The sequence below is a fragment of the Mercenaria mercenaria genome, chromosome 12 (assembly GCF_021730395.1).
Source record: "Mercenaria mercenaria strain notata chromosome 12, MADL_Memer_1, whole genome shotgun sequence".
NCBI classification, from domain to species: Eukaryota; Metazoa; Mollusca; class Bivalvia; order Venerida; family Veneridae; genus Mercenaria; species Mercenaria mercenaria.
This window is the reverse complement of record NC_069372.1, coordinates 71,173,648-71,197,766: the sequence shown is the minus strand read 5'-3', so window position 1 is coordinate 71,197,766 and position 24,119 is coordinate 71,173,648. Positions and strand designations below refer to the sequence as shown.

Sequence of the window (24,119 nt, the reverse complement as noted above, 5' to 3'; positions counted from 1 at the left end):
ATCGCGATGGTGCGATGGTAGGATGGTGAAATGTCGATGTAATATTGCGTTTTCATCATCGTACCATCGCGTTTTCACCATCGTATCATCGTACCATCGCGTTTTCATCATCGTATCATCGCGTTTTCACCTTCGTGCCATCGCGTTTTCATCATCGTACCATCGCATTTTCACCATCGTACCATCGCATTATCACCATCGTACCATCGCATTTTCACCACGCATTTTCATCGCACTTCCGGTGGTCATGCGCAGTGGTACAGTATATGTGTCAGTAAAATACAGGCTTGCTACAATCTCATGTTCACATTGCACTACGTACCTTCTACATCCTAACAAGAATAAGCTGAGTTTGAAAATACCTGTGCCTATTACACCCAGCTTTTTATTTGCTTTCTTGCATACATAAAATACAAAGGACGTGGCCTTGAAGATTTTACAGTTTTAATGAACTAACATTTTGAAAAACATTTTGCGAAACAGCAGAATCTAAATGGTAAATTTCTTCTCACAAAATACATTGAGATACATTTAAGTATTGTTGACAAAATACATGTGCACGGGACTACGCATTTCTAACCAGAAGGCGATGGTACGATGGTGAAAACACGATGGTACGATGGTGAAACCACGATTGTACAATGATGATAACGCGATTGCACGATGGTGAAAACGCGATGGTACGATGGTGAAACCACGATGGTACGATGATGATAACGCGATGGCACGATGGTGAAAACGCGATGGCACGATGGTACGATGGTGAAAACGCGATGGCACGATGGTGCGATGGTGAAAACGCGATGGTACGATGATGAAAACGCGATATTACATCGACATTTCACCATCGTACCATCGCATTTTCACCATCGTACCATCGTTGTTTCATCATCGTGCCATCGCGCCACCGCGCCATCGCGTTTTCGTCATCGTGCCATCGTGCCTCGCAGTTTAATATTAAATAAAATGTCACGATTGTCCAAACGGAACACCGTACTCTAATGTGATTGACTACCTTTAAAGTTTGACAGATATAACTCACTTCGCCTCTAGAGGATATCATTACTCCCAATTGTGTTCCAGCATTGTCTCGTTTATTTTTCGACATTGAAAATCTGCAAACTTTCTACTGACAAACAGACACATCTTACTAATATCTTTAATGCATGTACTGTAAAAGAGTGTACATCAAAAGCTCCTTGATCAAAACTCCTTTTACTGAAAAAAAAAAGACAAGATGTTACAAAATCCCCTTTATACTTTTACAGGGTGTAGCATAATCCCCTCTGTGAAAACGTTCACCAAAAGCTAGATATTATCAGATAGGTATGTAATGTGTTTCATATCATCATTTCCTATGACCATTGTGTCGGGTAAATCAATTGTTTTAGATATGTTGGCTTCCCCCTCTGAATAGAATACAGACATATCTGGGGTACCAGGCCAGTTTCGATGTATCTTGTCTTCGGCGTTGGGATTGGGTTTGCGTTGCTTTTGCTGAGTGCTTTCAGCAACTCTGTCTGACTTTTTTATTTCCTTGTCCAGAGACTTTTAAGTAATTAAAACTAAAACAAGAAGACTGTATCATTATTTCACATAGACTTTCTATGGGAGAAAGGTAAAGTTAATGCTTAAACAATATTATCTGTCAAAATACATGTATATTGCTAAATAAGGTGGCACAAAAGCACGCTAAGAGCCAGATTGATACAACGAGTAGATAGTGAATCAAAATCGTGATATCTAGTGGAGAAATGGAGAGTTTATAGATATATTAGTCTTAATAAAACTGCTTACATAAATTCTACAGATAGGAACCACGACATACTTTGATAAGCACGATTATTAATACATTTATCTTATTTTATGCTGTTCCAGTTCCTTTTTTGTAAGATCTGTAAAGAGTAAAGAAATAATTATGTTCGGATATTTGTTTCTGGTAGCCTCTGGGGTTGCAGGTAGGATAGTTGTCAATGGTTTTGTTGTCAGCAAAATATTGCTTGATGAACAATATAAACAGCTGTTACTCATTCTCTTGAATGGCAGAGAATGCTGTTATTAAAATATCTTATTTTAGACTTTTTGATACTGTATGTGTATATGGAAGAATATAAATTTGTAATTTGCTTCGTCAAAACATTCCATAAACGAAGGCCAGGCAGTCGGAGGAGAAGGTTTTCTTTATGAATGTATAACCTGTATTTGTAATTCTACGTTTCAAATAACACAGAAATACGTGTTTAATCAATACTTTATCGATAAAGACGGCTATGTACAAATCGTCCCGCAATTTTCTAAACCAATCGTCCTTTTACTGTAAAAAAATTTAATATCTATTTATTAGCAATCTTTTAATATGGATTTTCTTCATTGGAGTTTTCATCATTCTAAGTTGATTTTTCTTTTTCTTTTTTTTCTAGTCGCAAGCGGCCAATTTTTGAACTGCAACTGGGTCAACAAACTTGACTGTGTGACCTATGCAGCTGGAGTGATATGTGCAAGTAATGGTCAAGATTATTCCAATCGGTATGTACATCATTGTCCATAAGTAAATCTCGGGTTTGGTACACCTGCGGCGAACTTGATTTAAAACTTATCTCAAAAGGTTGAATAGTCCACCACTTCATTCATTGTTTTACACCGAATTCATCCTAAAGAATACATGGTGCTTAAAAATATCATTGTCAAAAATGATATGGCAAAAATATGCATATTTGGAAGAACCATAGTAATTACTTATTCACTTTTATGTTGTTTTTGTTTCTTTATTTATCATTATTATTAGGTTTTTGATAGTTCTTTAGAGACTGAAAATCAGTTTTGAAAACATTGTTTGATTGAAAATATTGCCGTTGAGATCACCACAGATGCTCACCATATGGATCAAATCGTATTTTCAAGAATATTTGTTTTAATTTTATTGTAACCATCTCATACTGGCTTCTTGTTTAATTTTATAGTTGCTACTTAGCTAAAGCTCAATGCGCAGACAGTACATTGCGAACAGTGAGTGAAGGGACATGTGCATCTAGTGGCATTACCAAACCTCCAAGTAATGCACCTATTGTTACTTCCGGCGCCGTTGTCACTGCCGGGGCAACGAAACCAGCAGGTCCGACAACAACCCGAGAACCAGTGTTTGTTAATCACAACCAGCTTTTAGACTTCTTCTGCCTGGAACTGATGCACGAGACATGTCCGACAGATACTGAAAAAGTCTGTGGAACCGACGGGGTTACTTACGCAAACTTGTAAGAACGACATAAACATAACTTATTATATTTGCTTAATAAAAATGGCTGTCTACGTAGTTAGCTATTTTTTTAATTGAAAGCGCTGTATCTATTTCAACATCGGACAGATTTGTAAAACTTTTTCAGCGTTATAATTGGTTGGACGGATAGGTTTCATATAAAATCAAGTAATTGGTTAGCTGTCTCTTCTGCTTTACATAAATGCAACATTTTCATATAAAATATTTAAAAACCAAAGCGCAGTTCATATGTGTTTAGCAATATATTTTTTCTAAATAGGAAATATGTTTATGCAGTGCCACTTTGATCTATCGCATGCAAGTTATACTCCCAGACAAGACAAGTGTCTTAAAGAAAATGAAAAGCTGTAACAAACGCTACATAACTATATACTTATAAGGTCACTGTCAACTTGAACAAATGCTGTTTCTTTAAAATCACTGAAACATTTTAACCCAAATCTAAAGTTATAAAAATTGAACCTTAAATGTCCTTTATTAAATGGTAATATTTTCGGTTTTCAGCTGTGAATACGAAAAACAAAGATGTGGACATCGTGATCTACAAGTGAAAAACTTTGGTGATTGTTGAAATGTTTTCTTGAATAAATAAATGACTATTAAACTATGAGTTCACTGATGATTTAGAAAACAATCGATAAAGAAAAATGTTTGTATTTCTATGATACTGATGTGTTTATACCTCTGTTATGTGTCCACTGTCATAATGGAACTACATAAGTCCTTCGAAACAAAATCTATGCATAGAATAAATAGCACTGTGCTAGTTTACACTTTGAAACTTTTTTGATCCTTTAAATGTAAGATCGAGAAGTACAAAGTTCCTTATCCCTCATACTTCACTGTTTCTAATTTAACGTTAGTGAAAAAATCGTATGCGTGAAATCGTAAAGGTCATGATTTCATGCTTCATAATTTCACTTTTTATCAAATGGTAAAGTCATAAGGTGTGTATTAGTCAAGTTCATGCTGTAATTCTTTACAATATTACGCATAACAAATCATGAAGTCGTGAATAGTTCGTAAACTCTACTAATGATTGCTGTCAAGCTCTTCCATTATCTGCAGCAGGATTGATTGATTTTCTGCTGGCTGATTGACAAAATCACTACGCAAGAGAACATGACATAGCTACTTCATCTGATCCAAAAATGTGCAAGAAATATTAAATTTTTAACTACCAGTAAAGCTGTCATGAAAGCATTACATTTTGTATTACTTTTGTGTCAAACGAGAGGCGGTCTTGTCTAATACACACAATGAACAAACTGCTGCATACTTTGCGGTTTTTTTTCTATGAGAACAGACAATAAATGCTAAAATAACATATTATTAGTAAACAAAAATCTTGGCTATGACTGTCAGTAAAATGTTTGCGATAAGATATTGTATGGTATTTTCTAAGAATTATCAACAGTTTTGTCTGTATGATAATGCGCATTAGCGTTGTGCCTTGAATTGTCTCTTTGTGTGGATTCTGCACACTCTGCATTGTCCTCTGCAGTCTGTATCTTTCTTTTCAGGAAGAAAATAGTACTAGCCAAAATTACCAGACCAGCAAGACTTCCAAACACAGCTCCCAAAATGACGCCAATAGAGTCTTAAATAAAACAGAAAAAAAAAGATTATCACACCCTGCTATAACGTATTCTATGGTACCCATACATCATACAACTTTATGAGTATCTTGTAAATACTCGAACTTCGAACCCTATCAAAGATAGCGTTTAAAAACATTTAAGAGAACTTTAGTAGCAGTCGTTGCACAAGAAGGATGTTATCGCATGTAAAAATGATGTTAAAGGTTGTTAATCACCACATGTTGAGGCCAAACAAAAATGTACTGCCTAACTATACAACTTTAAGTTTCTCTTCTCTTTTAAACATTGAAAGTTGCCTTATGACCTTAATGTTGCAAACCTATTAAAGTAAGAATTGTCCTAAACGGAGTATATAGTAATCTTAATTAAATCTCTAAAATAATTCACCAAGCTTGTCATTTGGAGAAACTATTATATATGCTATTATATATACAGACAGTTATGAATAAAGGGTCAATAACGTTTGGTTTTTCAATATACGTATTGACACAGACAACAACAAAATGTTAAGCTGACCTTGTGTTCTTTCATTTTCACTTTCTCCAGTACTAAAATTGGCATGAGACTGAGACCCGTTTGTAGACTGGACTGAAGACGTTGTCAATGGTATGTCACTGTTAGCAGAAAACAAACTTGATATCGAAATAAATGTTGATGTCTGTGTATCGGTAGATTGTTTGGTAGTAATGAAAGAACTTGCCGAAGCATTTTTTACTGACGATGACGGCGTTGTTATCGATGTAAAATCTGCAAATGTAAACAAGAAAGATTAAGCAAATATATCATGGCTTCAAGAGTAGTATAGTAATTGTTTGTGCGAGCGTTATTTAACCTTACCTTTACCCCTCCTTTAAAAAATTCAACACCGGCCAATTCAAATTTAAAAAAATCCAAAACCAGCCAGTCTTTAAGAGAAATAGAGTTTCTATCTTTGATGGACGTAAGGTTGAAGGGATAAAATGAAAACCAAGGTCCACTCAAATTAAAACACATTAATTAAACAGAAAAAAACGGAAGAAAATGTCCTTATTAATTAAAATAATTTATAATTGTTTGTTCATTTACTCTTTGATTGTTAACTTTTAGTATTTTATATAGTAAATCATACAACGGTACTTTGTTTTGTAACATTTTTATGAAAAATAAACAATAGTAACCACAGAGTGTACTTGTTTTGTTTTGATATTGAACATTGTTGTACTTTACATTTGGTATATATTCAATTACCTCCTTCGGCGGAGGAAGTCCAAATGGATCAAAGTACAAAGTATTTAAATAACAAACCCAATGTGTTCCAGACCCAACAGAGTCATCCAAATTTATAATTCCACATTCTTTATTTAATTTTGTTTTTGGTAAACCTGTGGTCTCCGAGAGTTTCACTCTTGGTAAATTATTTCTACTAAATACACCCCTTAATTTTTTAATTTTTAATTTTTTAACCCATTGTTCAATTTCAAAGTTAGAAATTGGTTTGTTTATAAATTTTTTTTTTACTATAGGAATTCGTCTGTACGGCCTCCGTTGGGAATCAATCGTTAATCCTTTCCCACTTAACAAAGATGTAATCAAAGGTATTCCTAGACTAGCAGCCAGCATACTCAAAAAACCACCATTGTTTCTCTGTTTTTGTGTTAATTTAATCACCCAGACCCTACTAGTTGCTTTCTTTGATTAAGTGTAAGATATGGCGATATCATATTTCTCTTATCATTAGCTATCGAAATCATACCATTCCCAAGTAACTTACTAACACCGGTACTGGCTAACCCAGAGAGGGCTCCGATGCCTAGAGGGGCTAATATTTTTGGGGCTATTTTTGCTGCCATTGGAAGAATTGTTTTTCCTAACAAACCAGCCAAAGCTCCTAAAAATCCACCATTTTGACCCTGACTGGACATTTGTTTTTTTGAAATTGTAATTTCTAACCCCTTATTATTTCTAATAGACTTTTTAATTTGATTGATTTGTGTTTTTGTTAAAAGGAAAGGGAAGTTTCCACGCAGTTGTTCATATTTTAATCTAAAATTATATGGAGTTTTATTATTATAAGCCTGTGCTAAATGTTTCTTTTGCCCATCTGTTAGGTTAACCTTATATTCAATATAATTTGATACCATTATATACTTTATATTTATTTTAATTTTATTTTATTTTAATTTTATTTTATTTAAACAATAATAAGTTCATTTCCAATAGTATTTATTTCAACTGTTTCTTCATACAATACAATTGCATAAACACGGACATTTTCTGTCGGCCGAACATTTAATTTAGCTGTTAATGTAATGTGTTTAGGATCTTCTGTAGTTACTTCCTTTTTATATTCCAAGTTAAAATGAACAAATCCAAATAAATTATTAAAGTTTGATCTATTTAGCAGACTTCCAGTAGTCTTATTATTTTGTTTATAATAATAATTAATTACATCGTCATATATTCTTGATATACTTGTGTATTCTGTTTCTGGATAAAAAACACCATTACCAACTTCAAGACGACAAGATTCCAATGTACAATCATCATCTGCTTCATTAACTTTAAATGTATCTAATAAATGCGGATTCTTTCTTTGTGCATTACTTTTATTAGTCGTTGTAAATAAATAAATACATGTTGTGGTTTTGTTACACCAGCTGTTATTCTAAAAGTTATGTTCGTTTGTCGTGTATCAGTTGATTGTGTTATCATTTCCCGAAGGTATGACCACCTTGCTTTTGTAAATCTTTCAGCAATTAGATTAAGTCCAAATTCATTGAAAATTAAACGCGGAACCCATAGAATTAATTTTGTTACAATTACTCTACCAGCACCAGCAGCATTAACTCTAAAAATTAATTCATCATCATCTGTCAGCTGCAGTGTTATTTGAATTTGACTTGGAGGTAAAATATTAGTTTCTAAACCCTGAAAAAATGAATGATTATTTAGTGGAATTTTAACATTTACCTCATTACCACCCTGGATTGATAACTTTCTAGAAGCAAAACCTTTATTATATCCAGCTTGGTCATCCCTACTTTCGGCATCAACAGTAGTATCTAAATAGATAAATTCATTTGTTCCAGTTGATTCTGCATAATCATTAGATAATTCAACTAAATTTTTTACATTTATTACTTTGTATAAATTATTACAATCATATACAATTTTTCCATTTTGTTTAACCACTAACTGATCAATTAATGAAGCTGCATTATTAATTAAAGCAATTTGATCTCCATCAGCATAATTAGCACCATCAGCAAGTTTATTAACCATAAAACTTACTTCAAAATGACCATTAAACCAATCAAAATATGAGCTTCTATCATTAATTGTAAAGAGATATCCCAAGACATATATTAAAGCTGTATCTAATTGAATAGGAGTTAGTTCGTATCTTTCACAATATTGTTTTGTTCTAAACATGTATATATTATTTTATTTTTTATAAATTAATCTGTTAATACGTTTTTGTCAGCTAAAGTCCCCGATCCTGTCAATATTCTTTTTATTCTCATATTAATATCCTCCTTCTTATTATTTTTACTGTTATTCTTTTCTTGTAATTCCTTAACAATTAAATCACCAACTGCCGGAGCAGGTTTCTTTTTAAATTTTTCAACAATTTTATTAGCAGCTAAATTTCCAACTTCCATTCCAACCTTTTTTGTTCCACTATCTAGCGCGGCTTTCCTGCTGTTTCCAGAGCTTTTTTTTTCCAGCTGTGCTAATTGAAGATGCGGCTGAACTTGAAAGCAATTTCGTTAAAGTGTCAAAGATACCTGTGCCGTGTATGATTTCTTTTCCCGTGTGAGCATCAACATAAATAAACATTCCTTTTTTTATCATTAACTTTCTTGTACATTATATAAAACTAAATTTTAATTAATTTCTTTTAATATTAATGTAAAACTTGTTTCAACCTCATTAAAATTAATTATTCTACCAAATATATCTGTAACATATATTCTTTTTGAATTTATAATATTTTTATCAATTTCAGAATATCCAACTCTTTGTGGTTCTTTTGTAAACGGATAAGCTCTTGTTTAATCTGCAGTACTTAAAGCATAGATAATATCACTGAAATTACCACCAACAAGTGAATTACAATAAGATCACAATGAATATAAATTGTATCCACAGAGTTAGTTATATTTGGTGTTGTAGTTCCCCATTCAGTATTTCTCAATGCTTTTTTCTCAAATCCAAGCAATGTATGAAAATTTGACATTCTTAAATCCAACATAAAATTATCTTTAATTGAAATCAAAATCTTAAAACTACTTAAATCAAATTCCAAACTTATTGGAGCAATGTCTGATTTATTAATTCATAATCATCATTACTTATTAATGTTTCCTTTATAGTTATTTAATATCAGTGTAACTGTAAGAACCATTTGTAAATATAATATCTTTCCAATCCTTACCATTATTATAACGATTCTTTTTTATCATATTCATCACTAATACTATGCAAGAATAAGTCATAGTGTTAATACTATCTAAACCAACAGCATAAGTTTTTATTTTTATCTAAATTAAAGACGACCAAATCTGATTGTAAATCACTCGGAGTATTTTTATTATCATCTTTAACTGTTTCAGAACTTAATACTATTTTTTGTTCCATTTATATATTCAAGAAAATATTTTTTATATAACATTTCATGTTGTTTTGGTAATAATTTATCCATTTTGATAATTGATCTATACCTAATACCCTCATTTTTAGTTCTTCATTATTATTTCCAGCATCAATCGAACCACAAATTAACTCCAAGTCATTAACCAATTCTTCTGGATTACATGGACAAACGTCATAACCCTGTCCCCTAATTACTTTTTTAAATTTCATAGATCTTTTATTGATAGGGAATCCTGATTTTTCTGTTAATTCTTTAAATATTTTTCTAGAATGAATTGAATGTTTTTTTATTATTGTTATATCTTTTATTAATCAAATCAATCAAATCATTATCTACTTTAGTGTTAATTACTTCTTTTCCAGTTATTCTATCCTTAGCAATTAATTTGTTTTGACCATAAAGATTATTTAAGCTAATAATTAAATTACCATAATGTCCATTTGGTGAAACTTTATACGGATTATGATATCTTATTCCTTGTCCATATGTAGAAGCCATATCAAGAATATGTTTTAACCGGTCTTTATACTTTATGAGTTCTTTTTGTTCATGTTTTGATTCTTTTACTTCTTCTTGCTTATTTAGATCTTTTGATCTTGATTTGCCTACTATTAGACCACCTAATCTTTTGATATCCTCAGTAACATCACCTATTGTATTTTCAAGTGTTTTTTATTCATTTTATTAGGATCAGATTCATCTGCAGTAAAAAAATCAAACATTTCAGACGATTTGTAATATTCATATTCTTCTAAAACATCATTATCCAGAAAAGCATCTAAATCTACTGTAGGTAATTTTTTTCTTTTGGTCTTGTTCCCAATTCTTTTGGTCTTTCCCTAAATTCTTTTGATTTAGGTATGAGTCTAACAGATCCATCTGTCCTATATATTGGTGGCATAAAGTTTTTTTCTAATTTTTTAATTTCTTCTCTTGATAATTTATTATAATCTTCTTCTGCCATTATAATATCTGCTGGTGGCGGCCATGCAATCATTCCTGCAGGCATTTCCATCTTTTCTCTTTCATAATCTTCCAGTGTTTTTTCAACTTCTTCTCTGGTAGGTTCTTTGTTTATTTCCCTGTATTTTTTATATTCCCTCGCCAGTTCTTCAGGAGACCATGTAATTGGCAGTGGTTCTTGGAATAGCTGTGGTAAACCTTGATATGTTTATATGTCTTTCATTTCATCACCTAGTAACGCTAATTGCTCCAGGTAATGCTTTTAACTGACTCGATATTTTTTCTTTTTGACTTTCAATTCCTTCAGTAATTGGTTTATAAATTTCAGTGTACATATCCCGATTTGTAGCTTTTCTAATTTTTTCTTTCATTTTTTCTTCTCTAAGAGCCCTCATCTTTTGTCCGACTAAGTTTTTTCTTATTCTTATTTCATTAAGTTTTGATTGCATTTATATAATAATGTAAGATAATGTAAAATAATGTATAATAATGTAAAATAATGTAAGATAATGTAATATTATTATATAATGGAAATTCCAAATTATGATACAAAAAGTAATAAATCCAATAACTTTAAACAACATTATCCTTTTATGCCGGATTCATGTTTTAGAATGTTAATATGTGGATCTTCTGGATCTGGAAAAACAAATACACTAATGCATATACTTCGAAAACCTCTTATATATTATGATAAATTATACCTGTATGCTAAAAACCTAGAACAATCTAAATATCAGGATTTAATTAAACTTTTAAATGGAATTGCAGAAAAAAATAAAATAAATCCATATGAAATACTTGAATATTCAGCTGATCCCAACCAAATTGAACCTTGTGAGAATTTTGAATCAGAAAAACAAAAAGTAGTAATATTTGATGATTTTGTATGTGAAGATAAAAAGGTTCAGAATGAAATAACATAATACTTCATTCAAGGACGCCACAAAAACTGTTGTGTTATTTATTTAAGCCAGTCTTATTATAAAACACCAAAAGATATTCGGATTAACTGCTCACATTATATTTTATTTGAAAGTCCAAGTAAACGAGAAAATGATATGATTTGTAATGAACAAAATATTAACCCTAACTCTTTTGCTAATGCAACAAATCAAAAATATGTTTTCTTATATATTGACAAACCAAGGAAGTTTTAAGAAAAACTTTCTGGTAATATATAGATGGGAGTTTTTAATGATGTAAAACAAATTAATCAACCTGACAGTATAAGTAAAGTTAAATCTGATATTGATTTAAGTGATTATGCTACTAAAAAACAATTCAAAAAACTTAAAAAGGAATCGGAATCATATCTTCACAAAAATAAGGAACTTGATAACAACAAAGAATTTATAAACCTAGGAAATCCAAAAAAACCCAATGATGCAGTTTCGAGACGATTTATGTTTAAAAAAGTTCAAGGCGTAATAGATGATTATAATCTTGAATATATCAAAAGTATAAAACAGACACTAGAAACAGAAGTAAAGAATATTGAAGAATTAACAAAAGATTTTAAAAATAATTCATTATTAATAGTTTAAATTACAAGATAAAATTGAAAAAGAAATGAAAGCTATGGTTGATTCTATTAAAGAACTTGAAGAGAAATCTGATTTGACAGACGAAAACATAAAAGAAGTATTTCGAGTCAATTTAAACATTTTATACACTCAAGTCCAAGAATTAAAAGATAATATGATTAAACATGAAGAACTAAAAGACAAGATTATTGAAGCTGAGAAAAAGTTACAAAATATGTATCAGTTAGAAATCAGAACAGAATAAATAAACTAAATACTGAAACTGAAAATAAGTATAAAGATTTATTAGAATTATTTCAAATAAACTTGCAGATATAAATCTGAACTGGAAAAGGCAGCTTCACAAAGAGGTGATGATCATGACACAGCATTAGATAACCTTAAAGAAGAGCTTAATTCTAAAAATAGATGACTTTAAAAAACAACTTCGAGTTTGGATTAGTACTGTTGACAACCGTCATAATTTGAAGTATGCAGACTTAAGTTATATTACAAAAAAAAATACAAGAAGATATTAATGAATTTAATGCTAAAGTTGAAGAACATAAAAATGAACTTGACTTTGTAGTTGAAATATCAGCTAAACAAGGAGAAGCAATTAACATAATTAATGATCAGCTAGAAAATTTGAAGAAACAACTTGTAGATATAATTAATAATGTTGATGCACGTCACAATATAAAGTACGCAGACTTAAGTAAACTTACAGGTTTAGTACAAGAAGATATTAATGAATTTAATAATCAAATTAAAAAATAATAAATGATCTGGACTAGTTGAAATATCAGCTAAACAAGGAGAATCAATTACTGCTAATACCCAAGTAATTTCTACTAATACTAAAGCAATAACCACTAATGTTGAAGAAATTTCTACTAATACCCAAGAAATTACAAAAGTAAAAAATGTTTTCTTAAAACAAGAAACACAGTTAGCTAGAACAAAGGGTGTTGTTGATAGTTTATCTGCTTTTGAAGTTGCTACAACAAAACGACTTGATGATTTAGCTGAAATAATTCTTAAACTTAAAAAGAAAGACAAAAAAAAAAAAAAACATAAAAGAAGAATTTGAAAAAGAAATAGAAAAAGTAAGACGACGTGAAGTGTTTCTTTTTGAATATAACAGCGGTTATTATGATGAACCAAAACCAGAACCAACAAACTTTGAAACATATTCATACATAAAAATGAAAAAGTATTTCAATCGCCACGGTGTTTGGATATATTCATTATATACTATAACTAAAAGTGGTATAGGCTATTTTGATGCATTTAATTTGGAATCTGGAAATATCGTAGATTATAAAGATTTTATAAACACAAACCAAGAATATAAACTACCTGTACCAGATGTACTATTAAAAAATGTGTTTTTAGCCAAAAAAAAACCCGGAACTTATATAATAGATATTAGGTTTTATTTAACGGTGCCCGGACTGCAGAGGGAAAAATGCAAAATATCACATTTTCTTTTTAGGTGGTGGCAAGATGGTTTTACATGGTACATTTCCTGGTGGGAATGTAAATATAACACCCAAAGTCAGTGAATTTGGGCCTGAAACGGATAGTATATGTTTATATGAGAAAAAAAAAATAAAATTTTATTTAACAGAAAGGACAATGTTTGACATTCATCCTTATGACGATTCAACATCTACAGAAGTATCATTTATGCTTTTGTCGGATAGTCATGTCAAATTCTACATATTGGAGGAATATATAAATTATAAAGAAAGTAAACTATTGAATTAAAACCTTAATTAAAACTTTAATTAAAACTTATTATAACTGTGTTTTTTATTTAACTGGAATAATTAATATAAGGGAATATTTAATAATATAAATGAAAAAGTAAATAAAATTTAGAAAACAAATAATAAGAAAACCTCCATGTTTTTAACATGTTATACCCAGATACCGATAGTGGATTATTTCAATAGAAAACTGTAAATGCTAGTCCTGGTTTAGTTCAAAATTGTAATAATGTAAGAATTAATTTTAATTGTATTTTAATTATTCTTGTTGATGCAATTAAATTAGATAAAGAGAAGCTAAATTACAACTAAAAAACAAAGAAAATTTAATTCTTCAAAGTTATGATGTAAAAAATAACAGAAAAAATGAATCTATTTCTATTAATTATGCTAATAAAATTTAACATGAATGATCTTATTTATATTAATTCTTTGACGTTAAAAAATATTCAATTAACAATTTATGGTTCTATTATTTAAGTAGAAACTTATGTTTCTCCTAAAACAATCATAAAAACAGAAAACTTATGTTTCTCTAAACGGAGCTAAAATTGGGAAGTGATGTCCCAAAGAGAATATTACATCGTAAAAGATGTCCTAAAAATAAGAAACTTGTTCTTTCTAAAGTGTGAAAAATTACATCGTAAAAGATGTCCTAAAAATAAGAAACTATGTTCTTTCTAAAGTGTGAAAAATTACATCGTAAAGATGTCCTAGAAATAAGAAACTATGTTCTTTCTAAAGTGTGAAAGATGTATAAATCTTTAATTTTTTATGTATAAACCTGGGTAGTAACCCCGTCCTCGAGGATATATCTTTTATCATCATAACATGATAATGATGTTTTATTTATAACATAACTAGAAACATTATGTTTTTTCGATCTTATAACTTTAAATTTATGCATACTTTGTGTTGAGTTAAACAAAGTATCTTTGTAATCTTTATGAACTATTGTCTTCTTAACAACACTTTTTTTTAATTCCTTTACATTTTTTAATATTAATCTGAGCTTTATGCTCACATGAATTTTCTAATAAATATGAATACATTTTACTCCGTAATCCAACAAACTCAACTACTGGAATGCCGGCAGCTTCATCTTTAAATTTTCCTATTACTTTTTTATTACCGAAGTAAAATTTTGAATTACTTTCGTAATCACTATTATCAAATATTTTGATAAGTCTAGAATGCACATTCCGACGTTACAAGGTCTATTTAATAATAAACTTTCTTTTATTCTATGAATCCCAAAAAGATTCTCGTTAAATTTTGTTGCACTAATAAATGATGGTTTGGCAACATGTTTTAATAAAATATTTTCGTCATGAGTTAGTTTAATATTAACCCTCTTGCGTAAATTCTCCATCGTCTTACCGAATACAGAGTTGTTCATCAACTTAAAAAAGTCCTTTTCAAATGATTTTTTTGCTTCAGATCTTTTCTGTGTATTAAAGTCAATATATTCTTTTAACTAGGGACTTTCATCAAAAGTTAATACTCTATGTATTTTGGTTACTTTTAAACCGAGTTGTGTATACAGTTCAAGATTTTTAAAATGAACAACATATTTTTCCTTTTTCATTAAAGTTGGAACCAACTTCTTTACATTGCTTTTTCCTTTTTCAAATTTTTCTTTAATATTTTTACTGTAATTAGATAACCATTCATCTGGTATTCTAATTTTTTCTGGAGCTAAAGGATAATCGCTGTGAGCAGAATGTAATTCTTTTGGGTATTCCAAATCGCATTCAATTATAAAATTAGTTTTACCTTTTGTAATTAATTTCTTATATTGTTTTTCGGATATGAATTTAAAGTTCCCAAAGGGCAAAGGTGGCGACATGGCCGTAAAGGTTATTGGCGTCAAGGTACATAATGTATTTACTTTTTTCTTTTGGATTGTAATCTTTCATATATTTATTATTTGCTTTGCTATATCTGTTCGAAATATAGCTAATTCCGCCTCTAAGGCCCTTTTCAATAAATAATACATATCGATATCAGTTATTAAATCTAACTGAATTCCGATCATTTTAAGCATTGCATCCAGGCTAACCCAGGACTACTAAAATATGGCACGGATCTAATTTATAATATGATAAACACAACCTTCTAAAATTTTCTAAATACGTCTGCTAGAAGCAGTACGTCAGTTTTTAGGTAGAGATCATGATAATCTCCCATTGTTTTTATTTTAAATTTTTTTTTCAGATATTTTTAGCATGTTCGTATTCATTATCAGAAATATTAGTTTCATTTAACGCTGAATAAAATTCTTCTTTTGATGGTAATTTAGTTTCTTTGAATTTTTTGAATGAATCCATATAATCATATGGATAAACACCTTTTGTTTTTAATAAATTAAGTTTATTTTTAGGAAATTCTTGGGATAAATATTTAAAATCTGGGATGTTTTTTACTAAGTTATCCAATGACTGCGACATAAATTGGAAACTGTCAATAAAAATTAAATCAGAAATCATAAACGCCATGTATTTTTCCATATTGTTTGGAATGACGTTAATTTCTTTTTTGATTTTCCCTATTTGCTGCATAATAAAATGGCCGTCATAACCTCTTAAATTATGAAAAACATCAGGAATTTTATGTGTTAATCTAAAATTAATACTGCACTCTGAATGAGCACTTCCTCTGAATTTTCTAGTTATATGACAGTGATCCCGGACTTTTATTGAATCTTCTGTATATTCTTTTTCACAGATATGACAAGAGGTTTGTTTTTTAAATAAAGCTTCATCTTTTTTAGACATTCTTAATTCTTTGTTAAAGTACTCTTTAAATATTTCTTTACAATATTCCTCTTCCTCGAGCATTTTTTCAATAAATTTATAAACTGCATTAGGGCCTCTGTAAATCTGAGTTGGTTTAGTATATTTGTCGTCATAACAACAAACAACTTTGTAACCATAACCACAATCTATATGTTTTTGATATTCTTCGGTAAATGAAGATTCTGGATTTGGCTGGGCACTTGAAACTTTTTTAGTTATTGTTTCAAAATCAGCATAGATAACAAAGCGTACTTCTAATTGTTTGTGGTAGTTTTTAAATTCTACTTTACTACCTTCTGGTGGCATTTTAACACCCTGAACACGTTGATTGTTAAACAATTTTCAACATGTTCTTTTAATATTCTTTCTTGGGTAAGTGTTGCAGGCAAGATCTACAAAAATGTTTCTTGTTTGTATTTTTTGTTTTGTTATTCATTAATCTATTAAAGTCTTTTATCCAAACATAATGTGATTTTTTATCATTATTAATTAACAACATATCACATCTTTCAGAATAATGATATTTTGATATGTACAATGGATAAACGCCTGAAGGTTCTTCATATCCAAATATATTAAATGAAATGTCATTTAAAACTTCTATTTTAGGTATTTGTTTAATGTAACAGGAAACTTTATTCCTTTATAATTAAGTTTTTCTATATGTTTTTTATATTTTGAAATTTTTTGAGGATCTTTTTCAACAGAAAATTTATAAGCTAAATGACACCATCTAAAACATTCGTTATCATCATTCTTTATATTTATTAATCCTTTCATTGAATTTTGTAATTTCTTTGGTAATTCTAAATAACTTGAAGCAGCCAATGGACTATACTTATATCTATTTATATAATAAGCATCAACTGACTCTATTCTCCAGCCGCTTCCTTCTGAAATCCAATTACCAATTCTATTTATTTCATCAAAAGCTTGGCTTAAAGTGTTTTTTTTTATTTCATTTGTGTTAATAATTTCTAAAGCCTTTGATTGAAAATAAGCTGATTTATATATTGTATCAGTTTTATCCATTTTTGCAAAAGTTATTTTTAAAACAACGTTTATTTTTATATTAAAGTTTTAAGTTCAGATTTAAGTATTTCATAAGAGTCGTTTATAGTTAAATATAATTGATTCTTCGGATCTTGTCTATATGTAATTTTAATTTCAAATTTCTTATAATATTGTTTTCTAGATCTCTCAATTTCCATCTATATATTATATTTAGAAAAAAAATCTTCAAGCAAAAAAAAAAAAAGGATTAAAAATATAATAAAATAAATAAAGTTTAAGAAGAAATAAAATATTTAAATTTATATCTTTTTCCATTAGTTTTTAATATTCCACATTTTACTCGGTTTGTCCTTCACAACACATTTTTATTAACCAGCATTAATACTAAATTCTTTGGATGCTTTGTAAGTGCTTTATTGTTTTTTCTTCATTAGTATCACAATCGGTTACAATAACTTTTTTAGGATTGTTTCGATAATTATTTGGTCTGGGACAATCACATAACCTTTCAGTATTTTCTTCTTCAGTTAATAGACAACCACATTCCCATTCAAATAAATTTCTTTCTAATAGATAAGGATCTATAACATTTTGTAATTTATCAATGAAATGATTTTTATATTCATCGCTAACTATTTGATTAAGTTTTGATTTAATAACATTTCTTCTTTTAAGAACTTTTCAATATGAATTTTTGTCTGGATTCATTATTTCTCCTAAAGTGCTAGATAATTTTGACATAATCATTCTATCTACCTTTCTATTAACCATCTATATATAATATACTTTTAGAAAAAAAACTTTAAAATACACACGTAAGATTTAATGCTACTCTTCTTCTTTTTTACTTTTATATCCGTTAAGTTTAAATTCCTTCATATATGTTTCAAAGGGCATTAAATAGTTTTTTTCTTTCTGCATTTCTAACAGTATTGTAAAAATATCTTGAATAACTTTTTTCTCTTCTTCTTTTCCAGAATCATTGGGGTTACGGACAGCTAAAGCTGCAATCCGTGCTTTTGTTATTAGTTGTTATATTTTGTGATGATGTGCTTTTAAAATAAATTTCTTGTCGCCAACTTTTAGTCTATTAATAAATATAGTAATTATTGATGGAACAGCACCAGCAACTGCTACAAATATAGGAATAGCTGGAACAAGTGCTAATGCAGCTGAACAACCAAAGATACCTGCTGTAATCTGTAATCCTGTATTTACTCTTCCACAAAATTTATAACTTTTTCTGTAAGCAGCAGCTAGTTTAGTTAAGTGGATAATTAATTGATCTATTGTTTCTATTTTAGGAAACCCGTGGTTTCCGAAGACTTTATCTTCATTAGAGATTAGATTTTTGTCACTCATTTATATAATATATTTTCAATTTAAATTTCTTCCAATTCACTAAACGGAACCCAACTATTAAATTTTTCATTGTAACCTTTCCATTTTATTAAAGCTTATTTTTTCTTATAGTCTTGCCTGATAACTTTTTCTATTCTAAAAACTTCTTGCGTAGTAGGTAAAAGTTCTTGTTCGTAAAATGAACCCTGAATTATTTCATCATTTAAATCTTTTATAGTGTATGTTCTGGGATTTGTATTATTAATTCCATGAATTATAAATATCTCCTCTGTCCAGTTTGGTGTATATCCTTTTTTAAAATGTCTTTTCAGTTTGCTTAAGTGAACACGATCACCAGTTTTAAATTTTGCTTCACTCTTTGGTATCTTTAAATTACCATATAAGTTAAAGTAAACAGTACCTTTATTTAAGTTTTTACTGGCTTTGGTTCGTGTCATTTTTATACTAGAGTGTTTTGTTTTGTTATATTTATCAACCATATCCTGCAAATTATCTAAATAAGTATAAGTATTATTTGCTGTACAATATTTCCACATTATTCTTTTTAAACTTCTATTAAATCTTTCGATTACTACTGCCTTTCCTTCATTAAATGTATGATACATGTTAATCTTATTTTTATTAAAAAATGATTCAAACTTTTTATTATAAAATTCTTTTCCTTCATCTACCCATAAATTTTGTGGAATCCTTGCAGTCTTCGGGGACTTTCGTCCCTGAATTCTATCTTTTAAAATTATTTTTTCAAATGCTTCAGTAACAGATTCTCCGGTTTTATTCTTTAATGGAATAACCCAAGCATATTTACTGAATATATCAATAACGGTTAACAAGTACTTTACTCCTTTATTATATTTTGAAAAAGCTTGCATATCAACTAAATCGGCAGACCAAGTATCATCAATATCATTGACAATCACTCGTCGTTTTGTAAATTTTCTTTTAATTGGTTTATGTAATTCTTCTGCTAATTCATCACTCCAGTGGTAGCTTGGTACAGTTATTTCGGGGGTGTACTTTACCCCCTTTTCCCGTTTTTTGACTTTCGTTTTTGTCCAAAACCAAGTTTATATTTCGTTTTAATTATAGGTTTTACAACTAAATGTTTTGCAATCTTTTCTCCAAATGTTTTTGGTTTAGTGTTATTTAAGTTGGAAAGCATTTGTTTGTCACATATACCCTTTTTTTACACCGCTGTCATAGCAAAAGTCGTGGGTCTTACATACTGCGTCCAGTTCGTTGACAGGGGGTCCATTATCTAAAGGATTTCCTGGTCCACAATAGTTATATCCTGGAAGTGTTAACCCTTTTTTAGGTAATGAAGGTAACACTGCTTTATGGATGTCTAAATTACCTGCTGTCATAGTACTTTGAACAAACTTTGATTTCATTCTTCCACAAGACGAACAAGTAGCCATTATCATTTTTCTCCCGTTTTTTTTTTGTTGTAACATAATGAGGATTTATATTATCAGTAAATCTTCTTCCTTTCAAACAATATATTTTATTTTGTAAAGTCATCTATATTATATGTATTTTAATTTAAATCACACAATATCAAGCCAAAACAAGTACACTCTGTGGATATTATTGTTTATTTTTCATTAAAATGTTACTAGATAAAGTACCGTTGTATGATTTATTGTATAGAATACTAAAAGTTAACAACCAAAGAGTAAATGAACAAACAATTATAAATTATTCTAATTAATAAGGACATTTCCTTCCGTTTTTTTTTCTGTTTAATTAATGTGTTTTAATTTGAGTGGACCTTGGTTTTCATTTTATCCCTTCAACCTTACGTCCATCAAAGATAGAAACTCTGTTTCTCTTAAAGACTGGCTGGTTTTGGATTTTTTTAAATTTGAATTGGCCGGTGTTGTATTTTTTAAAAGAGGGGTAAAGGTTAAATAAGGTTAAATAACGCTCGCACAAACAATTACTATACTACTTTCAAGAAATTGAAAATAAAAACAATACCTGTCACAATAGTCTGTTCGTACACATAGTTTTCATTTAATAACAAGCAATTTGCATACAGTAAAAATAGTTATGTAAACGCATTTATGTACGTGTTTGAATTTTTTGAAATGCAGGAATGTAACTAATTTGAGCCAAGTGAAAGTTATCTTCTGCATATATGCAAAAATAAGTTGTGCGTATTTCTTGTCATGTGAGCGGGAGTGTAGTCCAGTTTCCTACTGAACTCACGCTAGCTCCAAGAGCCCTACATAAGGAAACAATAGTCGGCCGCCTCATTTTCAAAGGCTGTTATTCGTCATTAATGGTACATACAACAAACTGCTGATGTTAATGAACATCAGAGGTACTAATATTGACTAACAGTTTCGTCGTTTATAGTATAGGTTTTGTTCAAAACGTTCAAGGGATATTTACCAGTACGTTTAACATTGGTTACATCTAGACTTTAATGGACTCGCAAGATAGTTTCAATAGCTAAAAAGATATCTGCCACAGACAATAATGATGAATCATTTTTAAAACACATACATTTATAACGGGACTTTATACAGATTTGAAGTGGCAGTTATAGCGTTATCTAAGATAACTAATTCGTTTTTATGAATATATGTATATATTTACTTTGACGGACATAGTATCAAATTGAAATTCAAAACATAAAATCAAGCAATATGTATCTTTTTTACTACGTTAGACCAACACATCTTAATACAGGGCCAAATAGTATCTGGTAAATATATGTGCGTGAAATTAGCCATAGCAGTCAGAGTAGCCAGAGTTCAGCCAGAGTTTAGCCAGAGCAGCCAGAGAAGTCAGAACTCTGGTTACTCTGACTGGCCAGAGTAGCCAGAGTTCAGTCAGAGTAGCCAGAGTTAAGCCAGAGAAGTCAGAACTCTGGTTACTCTGGCTGGCCAGAGTAGCCAGAGTTCAGCCAGAGTAGCCAGAATTCAACCAGAGCAGCCAGAGAAGTCAGAACTCTGGTTACTCTGGCTGGCCAGAGTAGCCAGAGTTCAGGAAGAGTAGCCAGAATTCAACCAGAGTAGGCAGAGTTTCTAGGTTTTTTAACAGTAGCCACAGTAGCCCAAGTCACCAGGATATCATTTGCTCTGGTTACTCTGGCTGTTTCTAACAGTGTAACCAGAGTTCAGCCAGAGTAGCCAGAGTTTCTAGGATTTTAACATGGTCTTGCTACTCTGGTCAGCCAGAGTAGCCAGAGTAACCAGGTCCCGTGTTCGCAAAACATTTTCAGTCTTAGGCCACACCAAATTGATAAGTTGTTCATCGGATTTTTTTCTGAAAAACTGAGGCGGCGAGCGAAAAAAATAATTTAAATATTTTTTTAGGTTTTTGAGAAAATCAGGAGCGAGCGAAGAGCGAAGAAATATATTTGTCTTCATTTGGCTCTCGACTGACTAATAAAAACCTTAAAGTAGAATGTATAGCCCTTTTAAATTAAAAAGTAAGTCCCCAGGGATTGAGAAAATCGGACCTGCAGACGCACAACAAAGCGAACTCGTGAAAAAAAGGTAATAACAGTCATACAGTACACTGTAATCTAATAATGCATGCTTTTGAAAATGCTGTTAGAAAATATGTAATAAACAACAATGCATAACCTTACACCATACTTATCACATACATATGTGACTTGAATATTTACTGCTATGAAAATGTAGCATTCTTAGCTGACTTTACAAAGTTTTTGATACATCAAATATCTATGTGAGTGTTACTAGATCTATTAAAGTTTCTGATTTGAAACTTAGAACAGTTATTTACTGTCAAAGTCTACACCTGGAGAAACAATACTCTTAAGTCTGAATCTAGACAGAGTTATGCCCCTTTTTAACATAGAATATTTTTAATTAAGTTTTATATAATGACCAATAGCTCTGTACTTTCAAAGCTTCTGACTATTATGTCCCTTTTACTGGCAAAGATCTGATTCAGAAAAGTCGAGCATGATGTCTATGTACAGCTCTTTTTCTAACTTTAAACTTTCATAACATATTAAATTTGTTGAAACAAAGTCTCAATTAAAGTCCGAAATGGAGATTAACGTGCATTAACATTAGTTTACTAAATGATTGGAAAATTTGAAAATCGAAACTGTTCTGAAAACAACTCATAGTGTAAATTCCTTACCCCACCAACTTTCGTATGCAAATGCTGATCATTTGGACAGGAAAAACAGATAAGTGACATGCATCAATAAGTATTTACCCTTACCAAAATAATGAAGATTGATGTTATCAAATAAATTAGTATGTTTTTCTTCTTCCAGTTTTCAATGAAATAAATCGATTTTGTAGCATGTAATTTGGTAAACATTTGAAGAAAATGGCGTAACTGCATAAAGGGGAAACAACTTTAATGCAACTAAATATAAGTGTTATGATTTATTATAAACGATGTGTGCGTAGTATGTATTTATTTTGATTAAAATCCATTTGAGAACAATCTAGGACTAGAATAATAAGCATTTATACACTTTTACGTCCGAAAAAGGAGCGCACCAAAAATTTTTGGATTGATTTTTTTCAATGGGGCGAGCGCAAGCCAAAAACAAAAAAAAATATTTTGTGTTTCTGAAAATATACGAGCGGCAAATCCGATGAACAACTTTTTAATTGGTGAGGCCTTAGCTGAGTTTGATTATGAAACTTAATATGTCATTTCTATCTAAATAGCATATTTAACACTGCATTTCAAGTTAATAACTATTTTCAAGTGGTTAATTAAAGTTTTCAGTCTTAGCTGAGTTTGATTATGAAACTTAATATGTCATTTCTATCTAAATAGCATATTTAACACTGCATTTCAAGTTAATAACTATTTTCAAGTGGTTAATTAAAGTAGCTGTTAATTAGAGTAGCCAGCGTTTCTAGGGTTTTAACATGTTCTGGCTACTCTGGTCAGCCAGAGTAGCCAGAGTAACCAGGTCCCGTGTTCGCAAAACATTTTCAGTCTTAACTGAATTTGATTTTGAAACTTAATATGTTATTTCTTTCTAAATAGCATGTTTAAAACTGAATTTCAAGTTAATAACTCTTTTCAATTGGCTATTTATAATAGCCAGAGAAGCCAGAACTCTGGTTATTCTGGCTGGCCAGATTAGGCAGAGTTCAGCCAGAGTAGCAAGACTTTATAAGGATTTTAACATGTTCTGGCTACTCATACCAAAGCA

At 30.2% G+C, this 24,119-nt stretch overlaps 2 protein-coding genes across 2 annotated transcripts in view; one reads left to right on the top strand and one right to left on the bottom strand.

The window, feature by feature from the left end:
* Positions 1-1,818: 1,818 nt before the first annotated feature.
* Positions 1,819-3,881, top strand: LOC123534802 (tomoregulin-2-like). Its single transcript, XM_045317226.2, has 4 exons — positions 1,819-1,958; positions 2,421-2,526; positions 2,961-3,251; positions 3,779-3,881. Exons 1-4 carry the CDS (start codon positions 1,919-1,921, stop codon positions 3,843-3,845), a joined length of 504 nt encoding a protein of 167 aa, XP_045173161.1. The 5' UTR covers positions 1,819-1,918; the 3' UTR covers positions 3,846-3,881.
* Positions 3,882-4,674: 793 nt separating this feature from the next.
* The window catches only part of LOC123535494 (uncharacterized), a 31,576-nt gene continuing 12,131 nt past the window's right edge, over positions 4,675-24,119 (bottom strand). The window contains exons 2-3 of the mRNA XM_053520640.1: positions 5,392-5,622; positions 4,675-4,874 (exon numbers count right to left, since the gene is read on the bottom strand). Of these exons, the coding sequence (XP_053376615.1) occupies positions 4,675-4,874; positions 5,392-5,622 (431 nt within the window). The remainder of the gene's footprint in view (positions 4,875-5,391; positions 5,623-24,119) is intronic.

What these genes read in the sequence shown, in the direction of transcription:
- LOC123534802 (XM_045317226.2), top strand. Translation starts at nt 1,919, where the DNA reads ATGTTCGGATATTTGTTTCTGGTAGCCTCTGGGGTTGCAG. An exon ending in GGTAGCCTCTGGGGTTGCAG is followed by an intron (nt 1,959 to 2,420) that starts GTAGGATAGTTG and finishes TTTTTTTTCTAG; the next exon opens with TCGCAAGCGGCCAATTTTTG. An exon ending in GGTCAAGATTATTCCAATCG is followed by an intron (nt 2,527 to 2,960) that starts GTATGTACATCA and finishes TTAATTTTATAG; the next exon opens with TTGCTACTTAGCTAAAGCTC.